Source organism: Culex pipiens, chromosome 3 (genome assembly GCF_016801865.2).
Source record: "Culex pipiens pallens isolate TS chromosome 3, TS_CPP_V2, whole genome shotgun sequence".
Lineage (NCBI taxonomy): Eukaryota > Metazoa > Arthropoda > Insecta > Diptera > Culicidae > Culex > Culex pipiens.
The window spans coordinates 52,103,113-52,125,073 of NC_068939.1; the positions used below are offsets into that span (position 1 = coordinate 52,103,113).

At 32.1% G+C, this 21,961-nt stretch overlaps 1 protein-coding gene across 2 annotated transcripts in view; it reads right to left on the reverse strand.

Annotated features, from left to right (window-relative positions):
* Positions 1 to 21,961, reverse strand: part of LOC120412896 (gamma-1-syntrophin) — a 97,478-nt gene that overhangs the window by 19,121 nt on the left and 56,396 nt on the right. Inside the window, exons 2-3 of one of the 2 annotated variants that reach the window (XM_039573527.2) lie at positions 10,494 to 10,564; positions 10,263 to 10,424 (exon numbers count right to left, since the gene is read on the reverse strand). In XM_039573527.2, the coding sequence (XP_039429461.1) occupies positions 10,263 to 10,424; positions 10,494 to 10,559 (228 nt within the window). In that variant the 5' untranslated portion in view covers positions 10,560 to 10,564. Of the gene's footprint in view, positions 1 to 10,262; positions 10,565 to 21,961 lie in introns of both variants that reach the window. The other variant, XM_039573526.2, reaches the window with a different exon arrangement.

Genomic DNA, 21,961 nt, shown 5'->3' on the forward strand with positions numbered 1-21,961 from the left:
GAACTGAAAAATTGCTGTGCTCGCTAAATTTGGACAAATTTATTTTTTTCCATACAACCATATTACACCCTAATGGCCACTAGGGTGTAATATGGTTGTATGGAAAAAAATAAATTTGTCCAAATTTAGCGAGCACAGCAATTTTTCAGTTCCTTTTGGGGTCCTAAACAACTCCCCAAAGTTTGGGAACGATTGGTTTAGTCCTCACTTTGCGCAAAGCGATTCAATTTTCCCTATAAATTTGTATGGGAAAAACCATTTTTTTGGATTTCGATATTTATAAAATCCACGTTTCACGCTGTACTAAAACCGGATTCATATTCGAATGCTCTGGAAGGTGCTCTACAACTTTCCCGAAGAGAGTATGGTGCTAACTTGCTCCTAAAAAAAGATACAGCGTGTTCAAAACTCGTCTAAAACGTGTTTTTTGCTCGAAAATCACGTTTTAGACGAGTTTTGAGGACGCTGTATCTTCTTTCAGGGACATGCTAGCACCATACTCTTTTCGGGAAAGTTGTAGAGCACCTTTCAGAGCATCCGAATATGAATCCGGATTTAGTACAGCTTGAAACGTGGATTTTATAAATATCAAAATTCAAAAAAATGGTTTTTCCCATACAAATTTATATGGAAAATTGAATCGCTTTGCGCAAAGTGAGGACTAAACCAATCATGCCCAAACTTTGGGGAGTTGTTTAGGACCCCAAAAGGAACTGGAAAAGTGCTGTGCTGGAAAATCGATTTTGATATTACACCCTAATGGCCACTTATTTAAAAAAAATTATAATTGCTGTTATTTTCAAAAAAGTTACGTGAAAATGGCTATTACTTAAAAACGGTGCACTTTATCAAAATTTTACAATGGTATTTTTTGATTGCAAATTTGATTTGATATCAAAAAATACGACGAATATTTCGTTTTTTTTCGACCAATATTTCGATTTTTTTTAAATAAGTATTGATTCAAAAATTCATAACTCGGTCAAAGATGTTTTGGCCATTCTGGAAATTTCTGAAAAGTTGGCGAGACATCAACAACACAAAACATAACAGAAAAAAATGAAAATAAAGTTTTTCTGCAAATAAAGTTTTAGTGACAAAAAGTGAAATTTAAAATCACCAACAAAAATTTACCGTGTATCATATTTTTATCAGTGTAGTCCTTATCTATTTCTACAACTTTGCCCAAGACACCAAATCGATCAAAAAATTCCTTCAAAAGATGCAGATTTTTGAATTTTCATTCATTATTTTTGTATGGACAGCTGCTAAATTATATGGACAAATTAATGATGCAAATTGGCTTCTTTGGGCATACCGAAGGCACCAAAAAAGTTTCAGTCTGATTAAAAAAATAAAAAATTGAATGAGCGAAATCTCAGAGAATTGCTCCAAAGGCTTATTTGTAAAATAGTAATAGAATTTTGTATCAGAAAATGGTGATTTTTCGTCAGTTGTTTGAATTACACATTTTTATACATTTTCTAGGTAAAATTAATCAAAATCATTTTGTTGTTCGGGGATCAATGAAAACATCAATTTTCTACATAGCAAAAAATCGTTTGGTTAAATTGCATGCAACAGCATGCACAACACTTTTGTGAGAAAAGCATCTTAATATTACACATTGCATGTAAAAATTTTCTACAAGCAAAAAAAAGTTGCTTCCGGCGGGATTCAAACCCGGCACTCATCGAAAGGATTGGCACCTTAGCCCGCTCGGTTATCAGGCCGATGAAAAGGGGAAAGGATAAACACATATATGAGCTGGATATTTCGGTCATGTTGGTTTCCCATACTGAAGGATTACATATTTGTGGGTGTTATATCACATAAAATTTCATGAAATAGTGCAAATTTACACACAGACGCAGCTGAATTACTACTTTTTTGCTATGTATTGTTGCTAATATTCGAGCAAAGATACCTTGAAGAATTGTGAACCTTGTTCTAAGGGTAACATTCATTAACCACGGTTTAGGTGATCATTATTTAGGCCGTTGCAAATATTTTTCAACGCTTATGTCGCCCCCAACTTCTAAGTCGGTCCAAAAAATCAAGGAGTAAAAAAACATTTTTTTCGAAAAACTTAAATTTTTTATAACAAAAATAAAAGTTTAGTCCACTGAAAGCTGTTTAAAATCAATTTTCCTGCGTTCATAATAATATTTTGCATGTTTTCAGTTTTTATAAAAAACCAATGCCCCCAAAAAATTTTTTTTCGCGAAAAAGGAATTCTCTCAATACATTGATATTTGGATAATTAATGATTGGAAAACAACTGGACTTTTACAAAATGCATTTTAAACCACTGCTTTCATCTAAATGTTGAAACCTTCGCTTATAATATCAATTTTTTTTTTTGCCCTTTAAAACTTGCTACACATTTTTCGCAAAACGTAACCACCTGTCCAATTGAGACCAGTCTGCATAAGTGCCATGTTTTTGCCCTGGCTGAGCTGGTGGCTGCTCCCCAGAGTTGATAAGGCAATCAGCAATTAAACAATCCCACGCGACTCTCCACTAGAGAGCAGTGGCCAATAGGCTACTCAACAGTGAAAAAAAAAAACTATTTTTTTGTTCGTTAAATTGCCATAAGCTAATACTTTTCGATACTACTTTAGAGTTCGACATTTATTATGACGGCAAATTTTACTTTGAAAATCCAACTCGAAATATGTTTTCGAATGTTGCAAAAAAATCTATTCAACTCGATTTTTTCAGTACTCGTGGTATTTATCCAACTGGTTAAACTTCGTTGAAAAAAATCTTCTTTTTGCAACGTGTTACATATGAACAAAAGCGATGGAAAATCTACGGATTACTCTTTTTCTTATATTTTTTTGTTTTTCTAATTGCCAGTGCTGTTATTTGCGACGATTTTTTTTCTCAGTGGACAGAGGGCAATCCAGCAGGTCGCTATAATTAGTCCGATAATGATTGTTTAATTTACTATCGGTGGCCAGGCAGCAAACGATGGTGTGGTTGTTGTTTGTTGATTTTTCGTTGCTGTTGTTGTTGTTGTTGCGCAAAGCAGCTCGGCCTGCACGTTTTCGATTAGTTCCACCTCTTCTGAGCTCGACCGTTTAAACCGGTCTCGGGTTTATTCTGCACACTTTGAAAATTGCCCCCCAGACAAAGTGGTTTCTATTCGGGTGGTTTCGAATATGGGGGTATTTATGATCTATTGCAGGCCAAGTGGTCTTAAATCAATTTCGGTTGTTGACACACTCAGAGATTTTTGTTTCCTTTTTTTTATCTTTGCTGCATTCCGTCGCTAAAATGGATAGTGGAATGTGGGAAAATGGTGTGGTTTACAGCTGACTTGAATTTTAATTTTTTATTTTATCACACTGATAATTTGAAGCAACAATGTTTGTGTACCAATTTTCACAAATAACACAATTTTTTCTACAAAATTAGAAAGTCTTAAAAAATATATGATTTATGTAGTTATTGAACATTTTTACTCCTCCTGATTATATTTTTCGATTTTTTGACGTGATCATGATGTCGTTAGTTGCATTTTTTGTGAGATGACGTTGTTTAATTTGAATTATTTTATTATTTATACATTTTGTTATTATTTCTAATGGTTTTAGACCTTCCCTAAAATCTCATATTTTTTTAGTTCTAGACATTATAAAAGTTAGAGAGATTGATTTAAAATGCAGTTTTGACCAATAATACCTAATTTTGCATAGTGTGCAATCACTTCAAGAGAGCTGTTTTTTCAGCATCAGTGGAAATTGTCACACCTTTGCCAACATCCAGCCAAGATAGTCGTAGATTGACATCCCACACTCGCGTTTGACACCGCCGACTCCAAAGGTGTAGAGCAAAAACGCGTGACTTGACTAGCACAGATTCTTTGCCTAAAGTCTACCGTTAGAGCTTGCTGCTGCGTGGTTAGAAGCCTGTCGTTTGTCGTTGATAAATTATGCGTGCAAAAAGCGCGAATCCATCTATCGACATTTGGGACGACCGAGAGCCTCTGGGAAGCTTTATGCTGCTGGAACGAACCGTGTTAAACACCTCTTCGACGATGGCAACAGCTCAGGTTGGGAAAGCTCTACGGTACTAGATCAATGGGACAAACAAGACCAACCTACGTACGACAATGTGCTAATTAAGCGTAGCATGTCACATTTGCGAACGTATCTACACTTTATTCGTGGATGGGAGTTGTTTTGCTAAGGAGTGAAGATGAATGTGTCGCACTGAATTACCTTACCAAGTGGGATGATGTGCCGTTTTATAGTGAAATCGAGTTTGAAAAATAGGTCGCAGATTGATTACTTCTAACTAAAAACTTGACACATTCTTCTTTGAACGTTCCACCATTTCAATCGTTAAAAACACATTTGCATCGTTAAAGAACTAAAAACTAAAAACTAAAAACTAAAAACTAAAAACTAAAAACTAAAAACTAAAAACTAAAAACTAAAAACTAAAAACTAAAAACTAAAAACTAAAAACTAAAAACTAAAAACTAAAAACTAAAAACTAAAAACTAAAAACTAAAAACTAAAAACTAAAAACTAAAAACTAAAAACTAAAACTAAAAACTAAAAACTAAAAACTAAAAACTAAAAACTAAAAACTAAAAACTAAAAACTAAAAACTAAAAACTAAAAACTAAAAACTAAAAACTAAAAACTAAAAACTAAAAACTAAAAACTAAAAACTAAAAACTAAAAACTAAAAACTAAAAACTAAAAACTAAAAACTAAAAACTAAAAACTAAAAACTAAAAACTAAAAACTAAAAACTAAAACTAAAAACTAAAAACTAAAAACTAAAAACTAAAAACTAAAAACTAAAAACTAAAAACTAAAAACTAAAAACTAAAAACTAAAAACTAAAACCTAAACACTAAAAACAAAAAACTAAAAACTAAAAACTAAAAACTAAAAACTAAAAACTAAAAACTAAAAACTAAAAACTAAAAACTAAAAACTAAAAACTAAAAACTAAAAACTAAAAACTAAAAACTAAAAACTAAAAACTAAAACTAAAAACTAAAAACTAAAAACTAAAAACTAAAAACTAAAAACTAAAAACTAAAAACTAAAAACTAAAAACTAAAAACTAAAAACTAAAAACTAAAAACTAAAAACTAAAAACTAAAAACTAAAAACTAAAAACTAAAAACTAAAAACTAAAAACTAAAAACTAAAAACTAAAAACTAAAAACTAAAAACTAAAAACTAAAAACTAAAAACTAAAAACTAAAAACTAAAAACTAAAAACTAAAAACTAAAAACTAAAAACTAAAAACTAAAAACTAAAAACTAAAAACTAAAAACTAAAAACTAAAACTAAAAACTAAAAACTAAAAACTAAAACTAAAAACTAAAAACTAAAAACTAAAAACTAAAAACTAAAAACTAAAAACTAAAAACTAAAAAACTAAAAACTAAAAACTAAAAACTAAAAACTAAAAACTAAAAACTAAAAACTAAAAACTAAAAACTAAAAACTAAAAACTAAAAACTAAAAACTAAAAACTAAAAACTAAAAACTAAAAACTAAAAACTAAAAACTAAAAACTAAAAACTAAAAACTAAAAACTAAAAACTAAAAACTAAAAACTAAAAACTAAAAACTAAAAACTAAAAACTAAAAACTAAAAACTAAAAACTAAAAACTAAAAACTAAAAACTAAAAACTAAAAACTAAAAACTAAAACTAAAAACTAAAAACTAAAAACTAAAAACTAAAAACTAAAAACTAAAAACTAAAAACTAAAAACTAAAAACTAAAAACTAAAAACTAAAAACTAAAACTAAAAACTAAAAACTAAAAACTAAAAACTAAAAACTAAAAACTAAAAACTAAAAACTAAAAACTAAAAACTAAAAACTAAAAACTAAAAACTAAAAACTAAAAACTAAAAACTAAAAACTAAAAACTAAAAACTAAAAACTAAAAACTAAAAACTAAAAACTAAAAACTAAAAACTAAAAACTAAAAACTAAAAACTAAAAACTAAAAACTAAAAACTAAAAACTAAAAACTAAAAACTAAAAACTAAAAACTAAAAACTAAAAACTAAAAACTAAAAACTAAAAACTAAAAACGAAAAACTAAAAACTAAAAACTAAAAACTAAAAAACTAAAACTAAAAACTCAAAACTAAAAACTAAAAACTAAAAACTAAAAACTAAAAACTAAAAACTAAAAACTAAAAACTAAAAACTAAAAACTAAAAACTAAAAACTAAAAACTAAAAACTAAAAACAAAAAACAAAAAACAAAAAACAAAAAACAAAAAACAAAAAACAAAAAACAAAAAACAAAAAACAAAAAACAAAAAACTAAAAACTAAAAACTAAAAACTAAAAACTAAAAACTAAAAACTAAAAACTAAAAACTAAAAACTAAAAACTAAAAACTAAAAACTAAAAACTAAAAACTAAAAACTAAAAACAAACTAAAAACTAAAAACTAAAAACTAAAAACTAAAAACTAAAAACTAAAACTAAAAACTAAAAACTAAAAACTAAAAACTAAAAACTAAAAACTAAAAACTAAAAACTAAAAACTAAAAACTAAAAACTAAAAACTAAAAACTAAAAACTAAAAACTAAAAACTAAAACTAAAAACTAAAAACTAAAACTAAAAACTAAAAACTAAAAACTAAAAACTAAAAACTAAAAACTAAAAACTAAAAACTAAAAACTAAAAACTAAAAACTAAAAACTAAAACTAAAAACTAAAAACTAAAAACTAAAAACTAAAAACTAAAAACTAAAACTAAAAACTAAAAACTAAAAACTAAAAACTAAAAACTAAAAACTAAAAACTAAAAACTAAAAACTAAAAACTAAAAACTAAAAACTAAAAACTAAAAACTAAAAACTAAAAACTAAAAACTAAAAACTAAAAACTAAAAACTAAAAACTAAAAACTAAAAACTAAAAACTAAAAACTAAAAACTAAAAACTAAAAACTAAAAACTAAAAACTAAAAACTAAAAACTAAAAACTAAAAACTAAAAATAAAAAATAAAAAAAAAAAACTAAAAACTAAAACTAAAAACTAAAAACTAAAAACTAAAAACTAAAAACTAAAAACTAAAAACTAAAAACTAAAAACTAAAAACTAAAAACTAAAAAACTAAAAACTAAAAACTAAAAACTAAAAACTAAAAACTAAAAACTAAAAACTAAAAACTAAAAACTAAAAACTAAAAACTAAAAACTAAAAACTAAAAACTAAAAACTAAAACTAAAAACTAAAAACTAAAAACTAAAACTAAAACTAAAAACTAAAAACTAAAAACTAAAAACTAAAAACTAAAAACTAAAAACTAAAAACTAAAAACTAAAAACTAAAAAACTAAAAACTAAAACTAAAAACTAAAAACTAAAAACTAAAAACTAAAAACTAAAAACTAAAAACTAAAAACTAAAAACTAAAAACTAAAAACTAAAAACTAAAAACTAAAAACTAAAAACTAAAAACTAAAAACTAAAAACTAAAAACTAAAACTAAAAACTAAAAACTAAAAACTAAAAACTAAAAACTAAAAACTAAAAACTAAAAACTAAAACTAAAAACTAAAAACTAAAAACTAAAAACTAAAAACTAAAAACTAAAACTAAAAACTAAAAACTAAAAACTAAAAACTAAAAACTAAAAACTAAAAACTAAAAACTAAAAACTAAAAACTAAAAACTAAAAACTAAAAAACTAAAAACTAAAAACTAAAAACTAAAACTAAAAACTAAAAACTAAAAACTAAAAACTAAAAACTAAAAACTAAAAACTAAAAACTAAAAACTAAAAACTAAAACTAAAAACTAAAAACTAAAAACTAAAAACTAAAAAACTAAAAACTAAAAACTAAAACTAAAAACTAAAAACTAAAAACTAAAAACTAAAAACTAAAAACTAAAAACTAAAAACTAAAAACTAAAAACTAAAAACTAAAAACTAAAAACTAAAAACTAAAAACTAAAAACTAAAAACTAAAAACTAAAAACTAAAAACTAAAAACTAAAAAACTAAAAACTAAAAACTGAAAACTAAAAACTAAAAACTAAAAACTAAAAACTAAAAACTAAAAACTAAAAACTAAAAACTAAAAACTAAAAACTAAAAACTAAAAACTAAAAACTAAAAACTAAAAACTAAAAACTAAAAACTAAAAACTAAAACTAAAAACTAAAAACTAAAAACTAAAAACTAAAAACTAAAAACTAAAAACTAAAAACTAAAAACTAAAAACTAAAAACTAAAAACTAAAAACTAAAAACTAAAAACTAAAAACTAAAAACTAAAAACTAAAAACTAAAAACTAAAAACAAAAACTAAAAACTAAAAACTAAAAACTAAAAACTAAAACTAAAAACTAAAAACTAAAAACTAAAAACTAAAAACTAAAAACTAAAAACTAAAAACTAAAAACTAAAAACTAAAAACTAAAAACTAAAAACTAAAAACTAAAAACTAAAAACTAAAAACTAAAAACTAAAAACTAAAAACTAAAAACTAAAAACTAAAACTAAAAACTAAAAACTAAAAACTAAAAACTAAAAACTAAAAACTAAAAACTAAAAACTAAAAACTAAAAACTAAAAACTAAAAACTAAAAACTAAAAACTAAAAACTAAAAACTAAAAACTAAAAACTTTGTTTTTGGTTTTGGTTTTGGTTTTGGTTTTGGTTTTGGTTTTGGTTTTGGTTTTGGTTTTGGTTTTGGTTTTGGTTTTGGTTTTGGTTTTGGTTTTGGTTTTGGTTTTGGTTTTGGTTTTGGTTTTGGTTTTGGTTTTGGTTTTGGTTTTGGTTTTGGTTTTGGTTTTGGTTTTGGTTTTGGTTTTGGTTTTGGTTTTGGTTTTGGTTTTGGTTTTGGTTTTGGTTTTGGTTTTGGTTTTGGTTTTGGTTTTGGTTTTGGTTTTGGTTTTGGTTTTGGTTTTGGTTTTGGTTTTGGTTTTGGTTTTGGTTTTGGTTTTGGTTTTGGTTTTGGTTTTGGTTTTGGTTTTGGTTTTGGTTTTGGTTTTGGTTTTGGTTTTGGTTTTGGTTTTGGTTTTGGTTTTGGTTTTGGTTTTGGTTTTGGTTTTGGTTTTGGTTTTGGTTTTGGTTTTGGTTTTGGTTTTGGTTTTGGTTTTGGTTTTGGTTTTGGTTTTGGTTTTGGTTTTGGTTTTGGTTTTGGTTTTGGTTTTGGTTTTGGTTTTGGTTTTGGTTTTGGTTTTGGTTTTGGTTTTGGTTTTGGTTTTGGTTTTGGTTTTGGTTTTGGTTTTGGTTTTGGTTTTGGTTTTGGTTTTGGTTTTGGTTTTGGTTTTGGTTTTGGTTTTGGTTTTGGTTTTGGTTTTGGTTTTGGTTTTGGTTTTGGTTTTGGTTTTGGTTTTGGTTTTGGTTTTGGTTTTGGTTTTGGTTTTGGTTTTGGTTTTGGTTTTGGTTTTGGTTTTGGTTTTGGTTTTGGTTTTGGTTTTGGTTTTGGTTTTGGTTTTGGTTTTGGTTTTGGTTTTGGTTTTGGTTTTGGTTTTGGTTTTGGTTTTGGTTTTGGTTTTGGTTTTGGTTTTGGTTTTGGTTTTGGTTTTGGTTTTGGTTTTGGTTTTGGTTTTGGTTTTGGTTTTGGTTTTGGTTTTGGTTTTGGTTTTGGTTTTGGTTTTGGTTTTGGTTTTGGTTTTGGTTTTGGTTTTGGTTTTGGTTTTGGTTTTGGTTTTGGTTTTGGTTTTGGTTTTGGTTTTGGTTTTGGTTTTGGTTTTGGTTTTGGTTTTGGTTTTGGTTTTGGTTTTGGTTTTGGTTTTGGTTTTGGTTTTGGTTTTGGTTTTGTTTTTGTTTTTGTTTTTGTTTTTGTTTTTGTTTTTGTTTTTGTTTTTGTTTTTGTTTTTGTTTTTGTTTTTGTTTTTGTTTTTGTTTTTGTTTTTGTTTTTGTTTTTGTTTTTGTTTTTGTTTTTATATTTTGAAAATCAGAAAACTTAACGATAAGAAAAAAAAATAAAATAGAAAAAGAAATTACAACTGTTTTAGGTTTATTATAAATTGCCATAATGATTATACCCATTTTTGGGCACAAAAAAAAACAAACATTCTTGGGAAATGGTTTCTTTTGAGGAACGATTCATTCTGAGGGATGAGCCATCTTGGCGAATTTTGTGAAAAAGAAAAAGAAAATTTGAATTTGTTAATGCTGTTCCGAACCGACAAATCAGATTTTCATACGAACTATGGCAAAGACGGGTATTTATACCCGAGAAAAACCAAGTAACCTAAGATATGTTATTGATGAACATTAAACCCAAAGACTTACCTTAGACTCTATTGGCGGATGGCTGGCGGTTGTGCTGGTGGGGGTGGGCGCCGGCGTCGACGTGTCCTGCCGCTGGATCGTGATCATCTCCATCGACAGGTGCAGCCGGGCCAGTTCTGGTTTGCTCTTGCCATCGCTTATCATAACCATGCCGGTGCGGGTCTGCGCGAAGGGGCGGAGGGAAAACGTTTGACAATTTGTTTTGAAAGTTGAACCAAATGATTTGAATACCTTTAAATTCTGATCGACTTTTTCTTCGATTGGGGTCGCCATCTTGGTTGTTGCGTTAATCTTCATATTTTCTGTTGGAGAAAAAAGAAAGACAAAAAAAGAAACATCAGCGAAATGTACGATTTGGGACCAAATAAGATTTCCCTCGCGCGACGGTTTATAACCGGAAGGAAGGACGAACCATTAAATTTTTCACCACTTTTCCGAGGTCACACTGCCTTGAGGGGGGGCTGGACTTTTTACGCCAGTACAAAGAGTGGAACGAATATAAAGCAATCCACGGGCTGACGCTTGCCAGGGAGGGTTGCCGACGAGAAAACTAATTAAAGTTCGGAAAATTAATCGCTCACGATTGAATGGGTTTCGCCAATGAGAGGAAGGAAGGAGGCGCACACTGGGAAAGTATTTTCATCTTGAAAGCCGGCGGGAAATGAGTAATAGGCTAGTGGGATCGTTTGCAAAATAAAAGTTTTCCTTAGATCAACGATAGTGGACGATGTAGAACGATCTAGGTTGGGTCGATAGAATGTCTTGCTTATCTGGCAATTGATCCAGTAAAAAGAGCAAAAAGTGCAATGCAGCAATTTGTGATTATCCCTCAATATTTTTAATGGTTATTTTTTTGGGTTCACATAAATTCGTTTTAAAAAAAAAGACGTTTTTAAAATTTAGGCAAAAAAAGTTTTTCGCACCTGCATTCATTATTTAAAATTGCAGTTAAATCACAACGAGGGTTAACTAAATCGTGGGTGGAAATTGATGAATTATTTTTTCACTCGAATACAGAAAAAAACACACCGAGGAAGTGGCAGAGCAGGTTAGTTATACCATTGCACGTTAGGAAACTTTTTTGCTCCAGGTTCATGTGTATGATTTCTAAATAGAGTTCGATACAAGTGGCCAGCATGTTTGCCCTTTGGCTGTGTGTAAACTGATGGTGTAATGGCGATTGAAAGGGGCAAAAATATAGATGAATGAACGCAGAAGTGCAACGCAACTGGGTCAATTCTGACGGTGATTGAGCACAGAATTGTATGAGTGTTTCTTATTTTCCATTAATCTGCTTTTGAAGTTTTTCTGTTACTTTATTTTCAAAAATGCATTCTGTTTTAAAGGTTGAATAAGTTGATCTTATTTTTATATCATCTTGACTCAAAAAGCAGAGAACTGATTATTAAAAAAAACTGAAAAAAGTAAACATTTTTAAGGTCACAAAATCAACACAAGAAGTTGAAATTGAAAGTTGATCATTTGTTTTATTTTCATTTCTCAATTGTTTTACTCAATAAAGCAGGCTATGACAAACAAACAAACAAACAAACAAACAAACAAACTCGGACTTTCTGACAGTTTGGCCGTTTGTCTGCATTTGTTTGCAGAAATGTCAGCCAGCATACACTTTGAGTTGTTTATGAGTTTGTCGCAAAACAAGTTTGCTTGTTTGACAAACACGAAAAAGTGCGAGTCTGATTCCCACTTAAGGTGAAGCTGTCAATCATTTTCAAATATATTCGATCGTCACTCTGAATTGCTCTTTATTTAGTTCAATTTTACGAATTTTTGTACCAAAATGAATCAGCATATAACGGTTGTTCCCTTTTTGAAGATTCTGAGGGATTTTTTGATCGAAACCAAATGTGTTTAAAAAATTATACAATTTTGTGAAGCAATCATTATGTCTTCCTGGTTGACAAGCATTGATTAATGACTTTATAAGGAAGTGAAAATCATTACCAAAAGTATTACCACGTGCAGGGTACAACAACTTGTTAAAAAATTTGGTGAAAATATTATAAACAAAGCCAAAAATGGGCTCATTAATAAAAGTATTCAGCTTTTAACAATTGAAAGACAAACTAAAAAACCAAGGCAGATCTATACAATGGTTTTTCAATCATTTTCTACACCTCTTCCAGCATGTTTTCTTTTAGAAATTGCCTCTATCCAAAGGTGTTGAGTGCACTTGTCACTATTCTAGAATGAAAAGCGTATTCATTCTTTTGTTGAATGAAATTCTTTAGACCAGTTTCTCATGGTAAATCTCTAATATATGGTTCTCTTTAAAAGAGGTGATTTCAAACAAATATAGAGCACTGAGCAAAAAGCAACCTACCTACCACAGTTTTGTCCTTTCGTCCTGGCGATGCAAAACCACATCCAGCATTTTTTTTCGGCTCGATTTAGGACTAGCGCCAGCTGACGTGAACATACATTCGCCTTAATTTGAACCTTTCCTGAGGCATTCAGTTTTTTTTTTCGTCGCGAAGCAAGAACGAAAATATTAACCGTCAAACAAAGAACTGAAAGAACTGGAAAATAAAGAAAACTGAACGAACCCAACACGGGGACATCACAATATTCACAATGCACTGGGTTTTCTCAGAAGAGTTTTCCTTTTTTCCCACTCGGTGATCGCCCGAAGCCTTTGCCTGATTTTTTTGCTGCTATTGTTGAAGGACGTTCACGGGTTGGTTATTTTTAGGAGTTGTTTGCTTCTCATTGGTATGGAGAAAAGCTCCACTTGCGCCCCCAGTGCGCAGCCGTTAGTTTGAAAGTTTAATTAGTTCTAGTACTTAGACATAGGAAAACATTCTTCTGAGAGAGGGAAAATGTCAAGAGGCAGCCCAGAGACCTTAGAACTCACTCTTATTGTTCAAGAAATGCTCGTGTTTGGAGAAGTACCATCCAATCGATCATCACAATTACCAAAGTTGTAGCCCGCAAACGTTAGTCAAAGTTGTTAAACTTTTGGTTTACCTTGATTCCATCTAGATCTAGATCTTTGAGAATCAAGTAACTCAACTCAAACTTTCTTATCTAATGTTTAGATGATTTCGTCTTGTTTTGTTTGTCTTTTCTTTCGAAAGATGTTTTGTGAAGATAACAATAACAATAACAAACACGTTTAGTTTGGTTGATCATTCTATGCATTGTACCGAAGTTTGGTTCAAATTGGTCACCGGAGTCCCGAGTTATAATTGAAAATGATTACGGTCGTCAGGCCTGGACCTGAAATCCTTTTGACCAGTTGTCGCACTTACATAAATTTTCAGGCTGTGACTTTTCAAACATACAAAGCACACATGCCTCCAAACATTCATTAATCGTCAACGGAAAGGCTTTCCCCACATGTGCATCGTCGCAAATTAAATGCTGTTTCAAATGCTCAACCCCGATGAAAACTAATGATCCCCATCATTCGAGCCACGACGAAGACGCCGCCGCCGGCCACTAATGAATCACCCATTATGTCGATCTACGGGACACGGAACACGAGCGCGGGCGCCAATCGATCGACGATTCACGAATTTGTGTTAATTTGGAGCTTTAGCATCGCATCATAATTGGCCCCGCGGACTTTCACGCTGCTCAAGTCATCTCAGTTGAAGAGGTCTTAGACTTGAGGAGGTCTTTATCCGTGAACTCTTTGATAAAAAACTAACTTAATCCACCTATGTGGTTGGTGCCTTCCTCACTTTTTTTTCCAAAAATGGGTTTGGACACAAATTTCGTCTAATTTCGTTAAGTTTCGGAATACAAAAAACACACATATTACTCAAGGGCTCATAAGTGGCATCTTAGGTGGTCATAGCTTGAGGCAGGGTACCTGATCTTCAATATTTTAGACTCGTTGGTGAGGTCTTTCGATTACCTAACCAACGATGGGTCGGATGTTGGATCCGGACGTTGTTTACATACATTTAAGTGAGATCCGGCTACAAAAAAAGTACATAAATATCACTAAAGTGGTCAGAACTCGAGACAGGGTTGCCAGATCTTCAATGTTTTAGACTCGTTGAAAAGGTCTTTCGATTACCTAACCAACGCTGGGTCGGATGTTGGATCCGGACATTGTTTACATACATTTAAGTGAGATCCGGCTACAAAAAAAGTACATAAATATCACTAAAGTGGTCAGAACTCGAGACAGGGTTGCCAGATCTTCAATGTTTTAGACTCGTTGGAAAGGTCTTTCGATTACCTAACCAAAGCTGGGTCGGATGATGGATCCGGACATTGTTTACATACATTTAAGTGAGATCCGGCTACAAAAAAGTACATAAATATCACTAAAGTGGTCAGAACTCGAGACAGGGTTGCCAGATCTTCAATGTTTTGGACTCGTTGGAAAGGTCTTTCGATAACCTAACCAACGATGGGTTGGATGATGGATCCGGACATTGTTTACATACATTTAAGTGAGATCCGGCTACAAAAAAGTACATAAATATCACTAATGTGGTCAGAACTCGAGACAGGGTTGCCAGATCTTCAATGTTTTAGACTCGTTGAAAAGGTCTTTCGATTACCTAACCAACGCTGGGTCGGATGTTGGATCCGGACATTGTTTACATACATTTAAGTGAGATCCGGCTACAAAAAAGTACATAAATATCACTAAAGTGGTCAGAACTCGAGACAGGGTTGCCAGATCTTCAATGTTTTAGACTCGTTGGAAAGGTCTTTCGATTACCTAACCAACGTTGGGTCGGATGATGGATCCGGACATTGTTTACATACATTTAAGTGAGATCCGGCTACAAAAAAGTACATAAATATCACTTAAGTGGTCAGAACTCGAGACAGGTTGCCAGATCTTCAATGTTTTAGACTCGTTGGAAAGGTCTTTCGATTACCTAACCAACGCTGGGTCAGATGATGGATCCGGACATAGTTTACATACATTTAAGTGAGATCCGGCTATAAAAAAGTACATAAATATCACTAAAGTGGTCAGAACTCGAGACAGGGTTGCCAGATCTTCAATGTTTTAGACTCGTTGGAAAGGTCTTTCGATTACCTAACCAACGATGGGTTGGATGATGGATCCGGACATTGTTTACATACATTTAAGTGAGATCCGGCTACAAAAAAGTACATAAATATCACTAAAGTGGTCAGAACTCGAGACAGGGTTGCCAGATCTTCAATGTTTTGGACTCGTTGGAAAGGTCTTTCAATTACCTATTCAATGATGTATATAATGATGATGTTTGGTTCAGTTTACTGCCATTTATTCAACTTCCAAAAATATGCGAAAACACATTTTTATACATAACTTTTGAACTACTTATCGAAACTTCAAACAATTCAATAGCACCGTATGGGACCCTAAACCAAGTCGAATGCAACTGGTTTGGTCAAAATCGGTTCAGCCAGTGCTGAGAAAACTGCGTGACATTATTGGTCACATACACACACACATACACACACACATACACACAGACATTTGTTCAGTTTTCGATTCTGAGTTGATATGTATACATCATGGTGGGTTTTCGAGCTTTCAATAAAAAGTTCAATTTTAGAGCAGGATTATAGCCTTACCTCAGTGAGGAAGGCAAAACAAAAACGAAAAAGTGCTATCCAGCTAGTAGTGAGATTGAGATTTTCTTGTGTTTTAATATCAACTTCTTGTACTTAATTTTTACGATTCAACCAACAACAAAAAAAAACATGTAATTTTTCATTTTTTGAATTAAATAAATCTACAACACAACTTTTCACACTCATCTAATGCTTAACAAAGAAGCACGGCCAAGCCATTGAGTCCGTTGACGATACACGCACCAGATTGCAGCCAATTACGATTTTCCGCGCCTTTCAACTGCTCTCGCGGGTGCGTGGAATGCCATTAGTTAAAATGAAAAATGACCTACAGGGGAGTTTTACAGCTTCCGGAGAAAACCGTCCGTCAGCCAGCCATGGTCCAGCCAGCCACACGTGTGGATGGAAGTCAAACCTTCTCCTTAATCAGGCGCTTATCCCACGCGGGGGGTTTGTGTGACAAAAGCGCGCTTTCGGTCTCCATCAGTGGCAGAATCGACTTCATAAAGATGATATGAGAGATTAGGGGGACAAGCAGATTGGAATATTTTTGTTTGTCATTAGAAACAAAAAGTAAATACATGACAGTTGTAAACAATAAAGCTGATATCTATTATTCTTAAGTAATTCTCTCAGATTTCGGTCATTCGATTTTTTTTTTGTATTTTTTGATCCGACTGAAAATTTTTTTGGTGCCTTCGGTATGCCCAAAGAAGCCATTTTGCATCATTAGTTTGTCCACATAAATTTCCATACAAATTTGGCAGCTGTCCATACAAAAATGATACATAAAAATTCAAAAATCTGTATCTTTTGAAGGAATTCTTTTTTTTATTAGACCGTTGGCCGTTGCAAATATTTTTCAAAGTTTATGATATTTTGAAAAGTTATGATTAGAAAGCAACTGGAAACGTGTGAAATACATTTGTAAACACTGTTTTCATCCAAATGTTGAATCCTAGGCTTGTTATTTAATTATTTATTTTCATCAAAATAATTAAATTTATTCCTGAAATAGTTCAGCTGAAACTTGGTTCTTCTTTTACAACCACTAAATCATTTTGTACGTTTTTTAGCCCTTCTAGACAATTGTAGAGCTTGTCAAAATGAACATTTTTATTCTTGAAAAACGAATTTTGATCAATTCTTTCAAAAGTTATGAAAAAAAAGATTTCAAAATGCTCATTTTCAAATTGTGATTAAATGAGTTAAACTAAAAGACTTCCGAGTTATTTTCAGCAAATGTACTCTAGAATTTTTATTTTCAGATGCTTCTAAGAGCAAGGTCAAACTTCACCACCTTTTCAAGTTATTCACATTTCAAAATGGCGTCTTCTTCGTCATATTTTGGCTATAACTTTCTTTTAAAAGGTCCGATTTTCGCTCTTTTGAAGAAAAATGTGTGTTTTGATTAGCTCTACAAATGTCTAGAGGAAACCATCTCGCTACGACATAAGCCTGAGTTAATAAATTCAAAAAACTCGTTTTTTCATTAACACCTCAACCTTAATTACAAAAATGGCTCTAGAAACTTCCAGTTTGAAGATAGAGCTTTGTGTTCTTCAGCAAAGTTACTCAGAATGGTGTTTCCTACAACTTTTCTAAAGACACCGAAGCACTATTTCGTCATCCCGCCAAAATAGAAATTCTGAACCACCAAATTCCAAATTCTAGACCACCTTAATGTCCACCAAACCAAAAGATGATCCTATTAACCCTGATCCTTTGTTCCCAAGACATCAAAGCTCTAAATCTTAACGTGTGGCCGCTATCAATTTTGTCACGCTTGATTTCGATTTCGGACCACTGTGCAATGCAATAAATGAAATAAATGAAATAAATGAAATAAATGAAATAAATGAAATAAATGAAATAAATGAAATAAATGAAATAAATAAAATAAATGAAATAAATAAAATAAATGAAATAAATGAAATAAATGAAATAAATGAAATTAATGAAATTAATGAAAATAATGAAATTAATGAAACTAATGAAATGAATGAAACTAATGAAATTAATGAAAATAATGAAATTAATGAAACTAATGAAATTAATAAAATTATTGAAATTAATGAAATTATTGAAATTAATGAAATAAATGAAGTTAATGAAGTTAATAAAATTAATGAAATTAATGAAATTAATGAAATTAATGAAATTAATGAAATTATTGAAATTAATGAAATTAATGAAATTAATGAAATTAATGAAATTAATGAAACTAATGAAATTAATGAAAATAATGAAATTAATGAAACTAATGAAATTAATGAAATTAATAAAATTATTGAAATTAATGAAATTATTGAAATTAATGAAATTAATGAAGTTTATGAAGTTAATAAAATAAATGAAATTAATTAAATTAATGAAATTAATGAAATTAATGAAATTAATGAAATTAATGAAATTAATGAAATTAATGAAATTAATGAAATTAATGAAATTAATGAAATTAATGAAATTAATGAAATTAATGAAATTAATGAAATTAATGAAATTAATGAAATTAATGAATTTAATGAAATTAATGAAATTAATGAAATTAATGAAATTAATGAAATTAATGAAATTGATGAAATTAATGAAATTAATGAAATTAATGAAATTAATGAAATTAATGAAATTAATGAAATTAATGAAATTAATGAAATTAATGAAATTAATGAAATTAATGAAATTAATGAAATTAATGAAATTAATGAAATTAATGAAATTAATGAAATTAATGAAATTAATTAAATTAATGAAATTAATTAAATTAATGAAATTAATGAAATTAATGAAATTAATGAAATTAATGAAATTAATGAAATTAATGAAATTAATGAATTTAATGAAATTAATGAAATTAATGAAATTAATGAAATTAATGAAATTGATGAAATTAATGAAATTAATGAAATTGATGAAATTAATGAAATTAATGAAATTAATGAAATTAATGAAATTAATGAAATTAATGAAATTAATGAAATTAATGAATTTATTGAAATCAATAAAATTAATGAAATAAATTGAGGTAATATTACATGATAAACGAGGTAATATTCAATCTTCCAAAATTACACCTTCCAAAAACAAACATTTTATTGCTGAATGTACTACACAGCAAAAAAAATGTGTAAATTTGGAATATTTCCTCTTTTATGATATCATATTGCCTCAATTTAAACTGACGTAAAATAACACATTTTTTCTTATATAAAAGATGTACTCATTCCCAGATGTAATAATAGCATGATTTTTTTTAACTGTGTATTATTCACCGACCCCAAATTAGTTAGATTTGAGTTGAATGGCAATTACACCCTCAAACAAATATTACCAAAATTCCCAGGCACCATATTGGCCCCATCTTGAATTTCAGAATATTTGAATTCGCTGGAATATTCTAAGTGTCATATTCGTGTTCAGCGACCCCGAATCAGTTTAAATCGCATGGCTGATTCCAAATTTTAATGGTTTCTTGTTGATTTGGCCGCTGCGTGTTTCCTAAAAAGAGCGCATAAAAAGAGTTGCTTTGACGAATTTAGTCGGTGTGGCTAGCAGGTTAGTCAAATCAAGTTCGTTCTTGTTTCAGATGAATCTTGAAATGCTTCAAGAACGATCAAGATTGGTTGAAATGGAGAAAAATGCGAGCTAGTTGAATTTAGCGAAGCAACTGTTTCGGAGGCTTGATCGTCCGTGTGCTTATTTACACTAAAGACTAATCAGAAAGAAAAAAATAAATAAAAGAGAGCGAAATCCAAATTCATTTTTTCAAATGAACAAAAAAAGTATTTAATATGAAGTGTCACGATTTATTCTGTCAATCCTCTAATGAGCTCATTAAAGTTTATGTTTTTCAAATAAAACGCCTCATTCTTCTATCAGCCCATAAAATCCACTTGCATTTGTCTATGATACGGCGCGGTGTTGTCTAGGTTTTACAACCCCTCACTCTGGGCTCGTTGTCGCCTGGCACCATCATCACCATCACCATTCACCATCAACATCGCACATATCGCGCGTCAGTCACAATATCGCGCGTCAACCGTGAGAGAGCAGCGCGTGCGAAGAGAAAAGACAGAGTTGAGCCATCACATCACCATAAAGCAACATTAAGGTCCAGCCCCGCTCGCTGCTAGGGGGGGTGTAAATATAATTTTATGCTATTTGGCTTATCTCCTTCTGTCGGGACTTTCATCTCGACATTTCTCTCGGCTCGGATGTTGTTGATGCTGTAGCTGCGTTTAGAGCATAAAATCACGCGATGACAACGACCGTCTACGTTTGGCCCGGTGGATCGGTGGATGGTTGGATACTTTGTGATGTTTTCCGTTTCAGTTTAAATGATAACGAAAAAAAAGTAAATCTTGTACACGATTTGTGCGAGATAGAGAGAGGGAGCGGTGAGATTTTTATGTATCTGTAACAAGAGCAAAAAAAAAAAACGTGAAGAGGAAAATTTACATATCCTACGTTTTACCGATGCTGACGGCAACGACAAGCTTGGTTGTGAAGATGGAAATTGTCAACAAGAGACGACATGATTCTCGGAAATTGAGACTTGTTTAAAAATCTCAATCGTTGTTTCTATCAGCAGGTAATTTTTTAACAACAACTTCTTTCTTTATAAATCTTAAAAAATAAGGGGTGAAAGGGGACAACAATTCTCTGATCACGAATTCAGGATCTTGTTTTCATAACTTTGCAGAGTTAAAAAAGCAGCGCTGGTTCGACGAGGAGTGCCAGCGGCTACTTGACGAGAAGAAAGCAGCATATGCGGTGAAGCTGAGAGCTGCAACTGATGAGAACGTGGCCAGATACAAACAAGCGCTGAAACAGCAGAGAACGGTCTTCAAGCTCAAGAAGCGCCAGCTGGAAGATCGCGATCGCGCCGAAATGGAGCAGCTGTTCCGGCAGAACGAGACGCGTAAGTTCTACGAGAAAGTTAACCGGTCCCGCAAAGGCTATGCGCCGCAAGCTAACACTTGTCGGGACGCCGAGGGAAACCTTCTTATGGACAAAGGCGAGGTGTTGAACAGGTGGCAGCAGTTCTTCAACGAGCACCTCAACGGCGATGTAGCGCATGGAGACGGCTTTGAAGCCCAACTTGGACCGCCTGCTGCCGACGAACAGTTCCCGGCACCTGATCTGGAGACGGTGAAGAAGGAGATCAGGCAGCTGAAGAACAACAGGGCCGCCGGTAAAGATCGGTTACCCGGTGAGCTCTTCAAATATGGAGGAGAGCAGTTGGCGAGGGCGATCCACTTGGTGATTTCGAAGATCTGGAGGGAGGAGAAACTACCAGCAGAATGGATGGATGGTGTCGTGTGCCCCATCTACAAAAAGGGCGATAAGCTGGACTGCGGCAACTACCGCGGCATCACGCTTATCAACGCGGCCTATAAAATCCTCTCCTAGATCCTCTGCCGTCTGCTGACACCGTACGCACGGAGGTTCGTGGGCCCCTATCAAGCGGGGTTTACTGGCGCTCGGGCCACCACGGACCAAATTTTCTCGCTCCGGCAGATCCTCGAGAAATGCCGTGAGTACAACGTGCCCACACATCACATCTTCATCGATTTCAAGGCAGCGTACGATACAGTCGACCGCGAACAGCTATGGCAGATCATGCACGAGAACGGATTTCCGGACAAACTGACTCGGCTGATCAAGGCTACCTTGGATGCTGGAGGAGGTGAGCGAATTCGTGTACTTGGGATCGCTGGTAACGGCCGACAACGACACCAGCTTAGAGATCCGGACTCGTATCCACTCCGCGAATCGCGCCTACTTTGGATTTCGGAAAACCTTGACATCTGATCGAGTGCAACGCGCCACGAAGCTGACCCTGTACAGGACACTGATTAGACCGGTTGCCCTCTATGGCCACGAGACCTGGACGCTGCGGCAAGAGGACGAACGAGCCCTTGGAGTTTTCGAACGGAAGGTGCTGCGAACGATCTACGGTGGAGTACGTACAGCTCAGAACGAGTGGCGAAGGCGCATGAACCACGAACTGCACGCGCTGCTGGGAGAACCGACCATCGTCACCCTGGCGAGAATCGGGAGGCTCAGGTGGGCCGGCCATGTCGCGAGGATGGACGAAGACCATCCTGTCAGGATGCTCTTTGACCGCGCGCGACCGG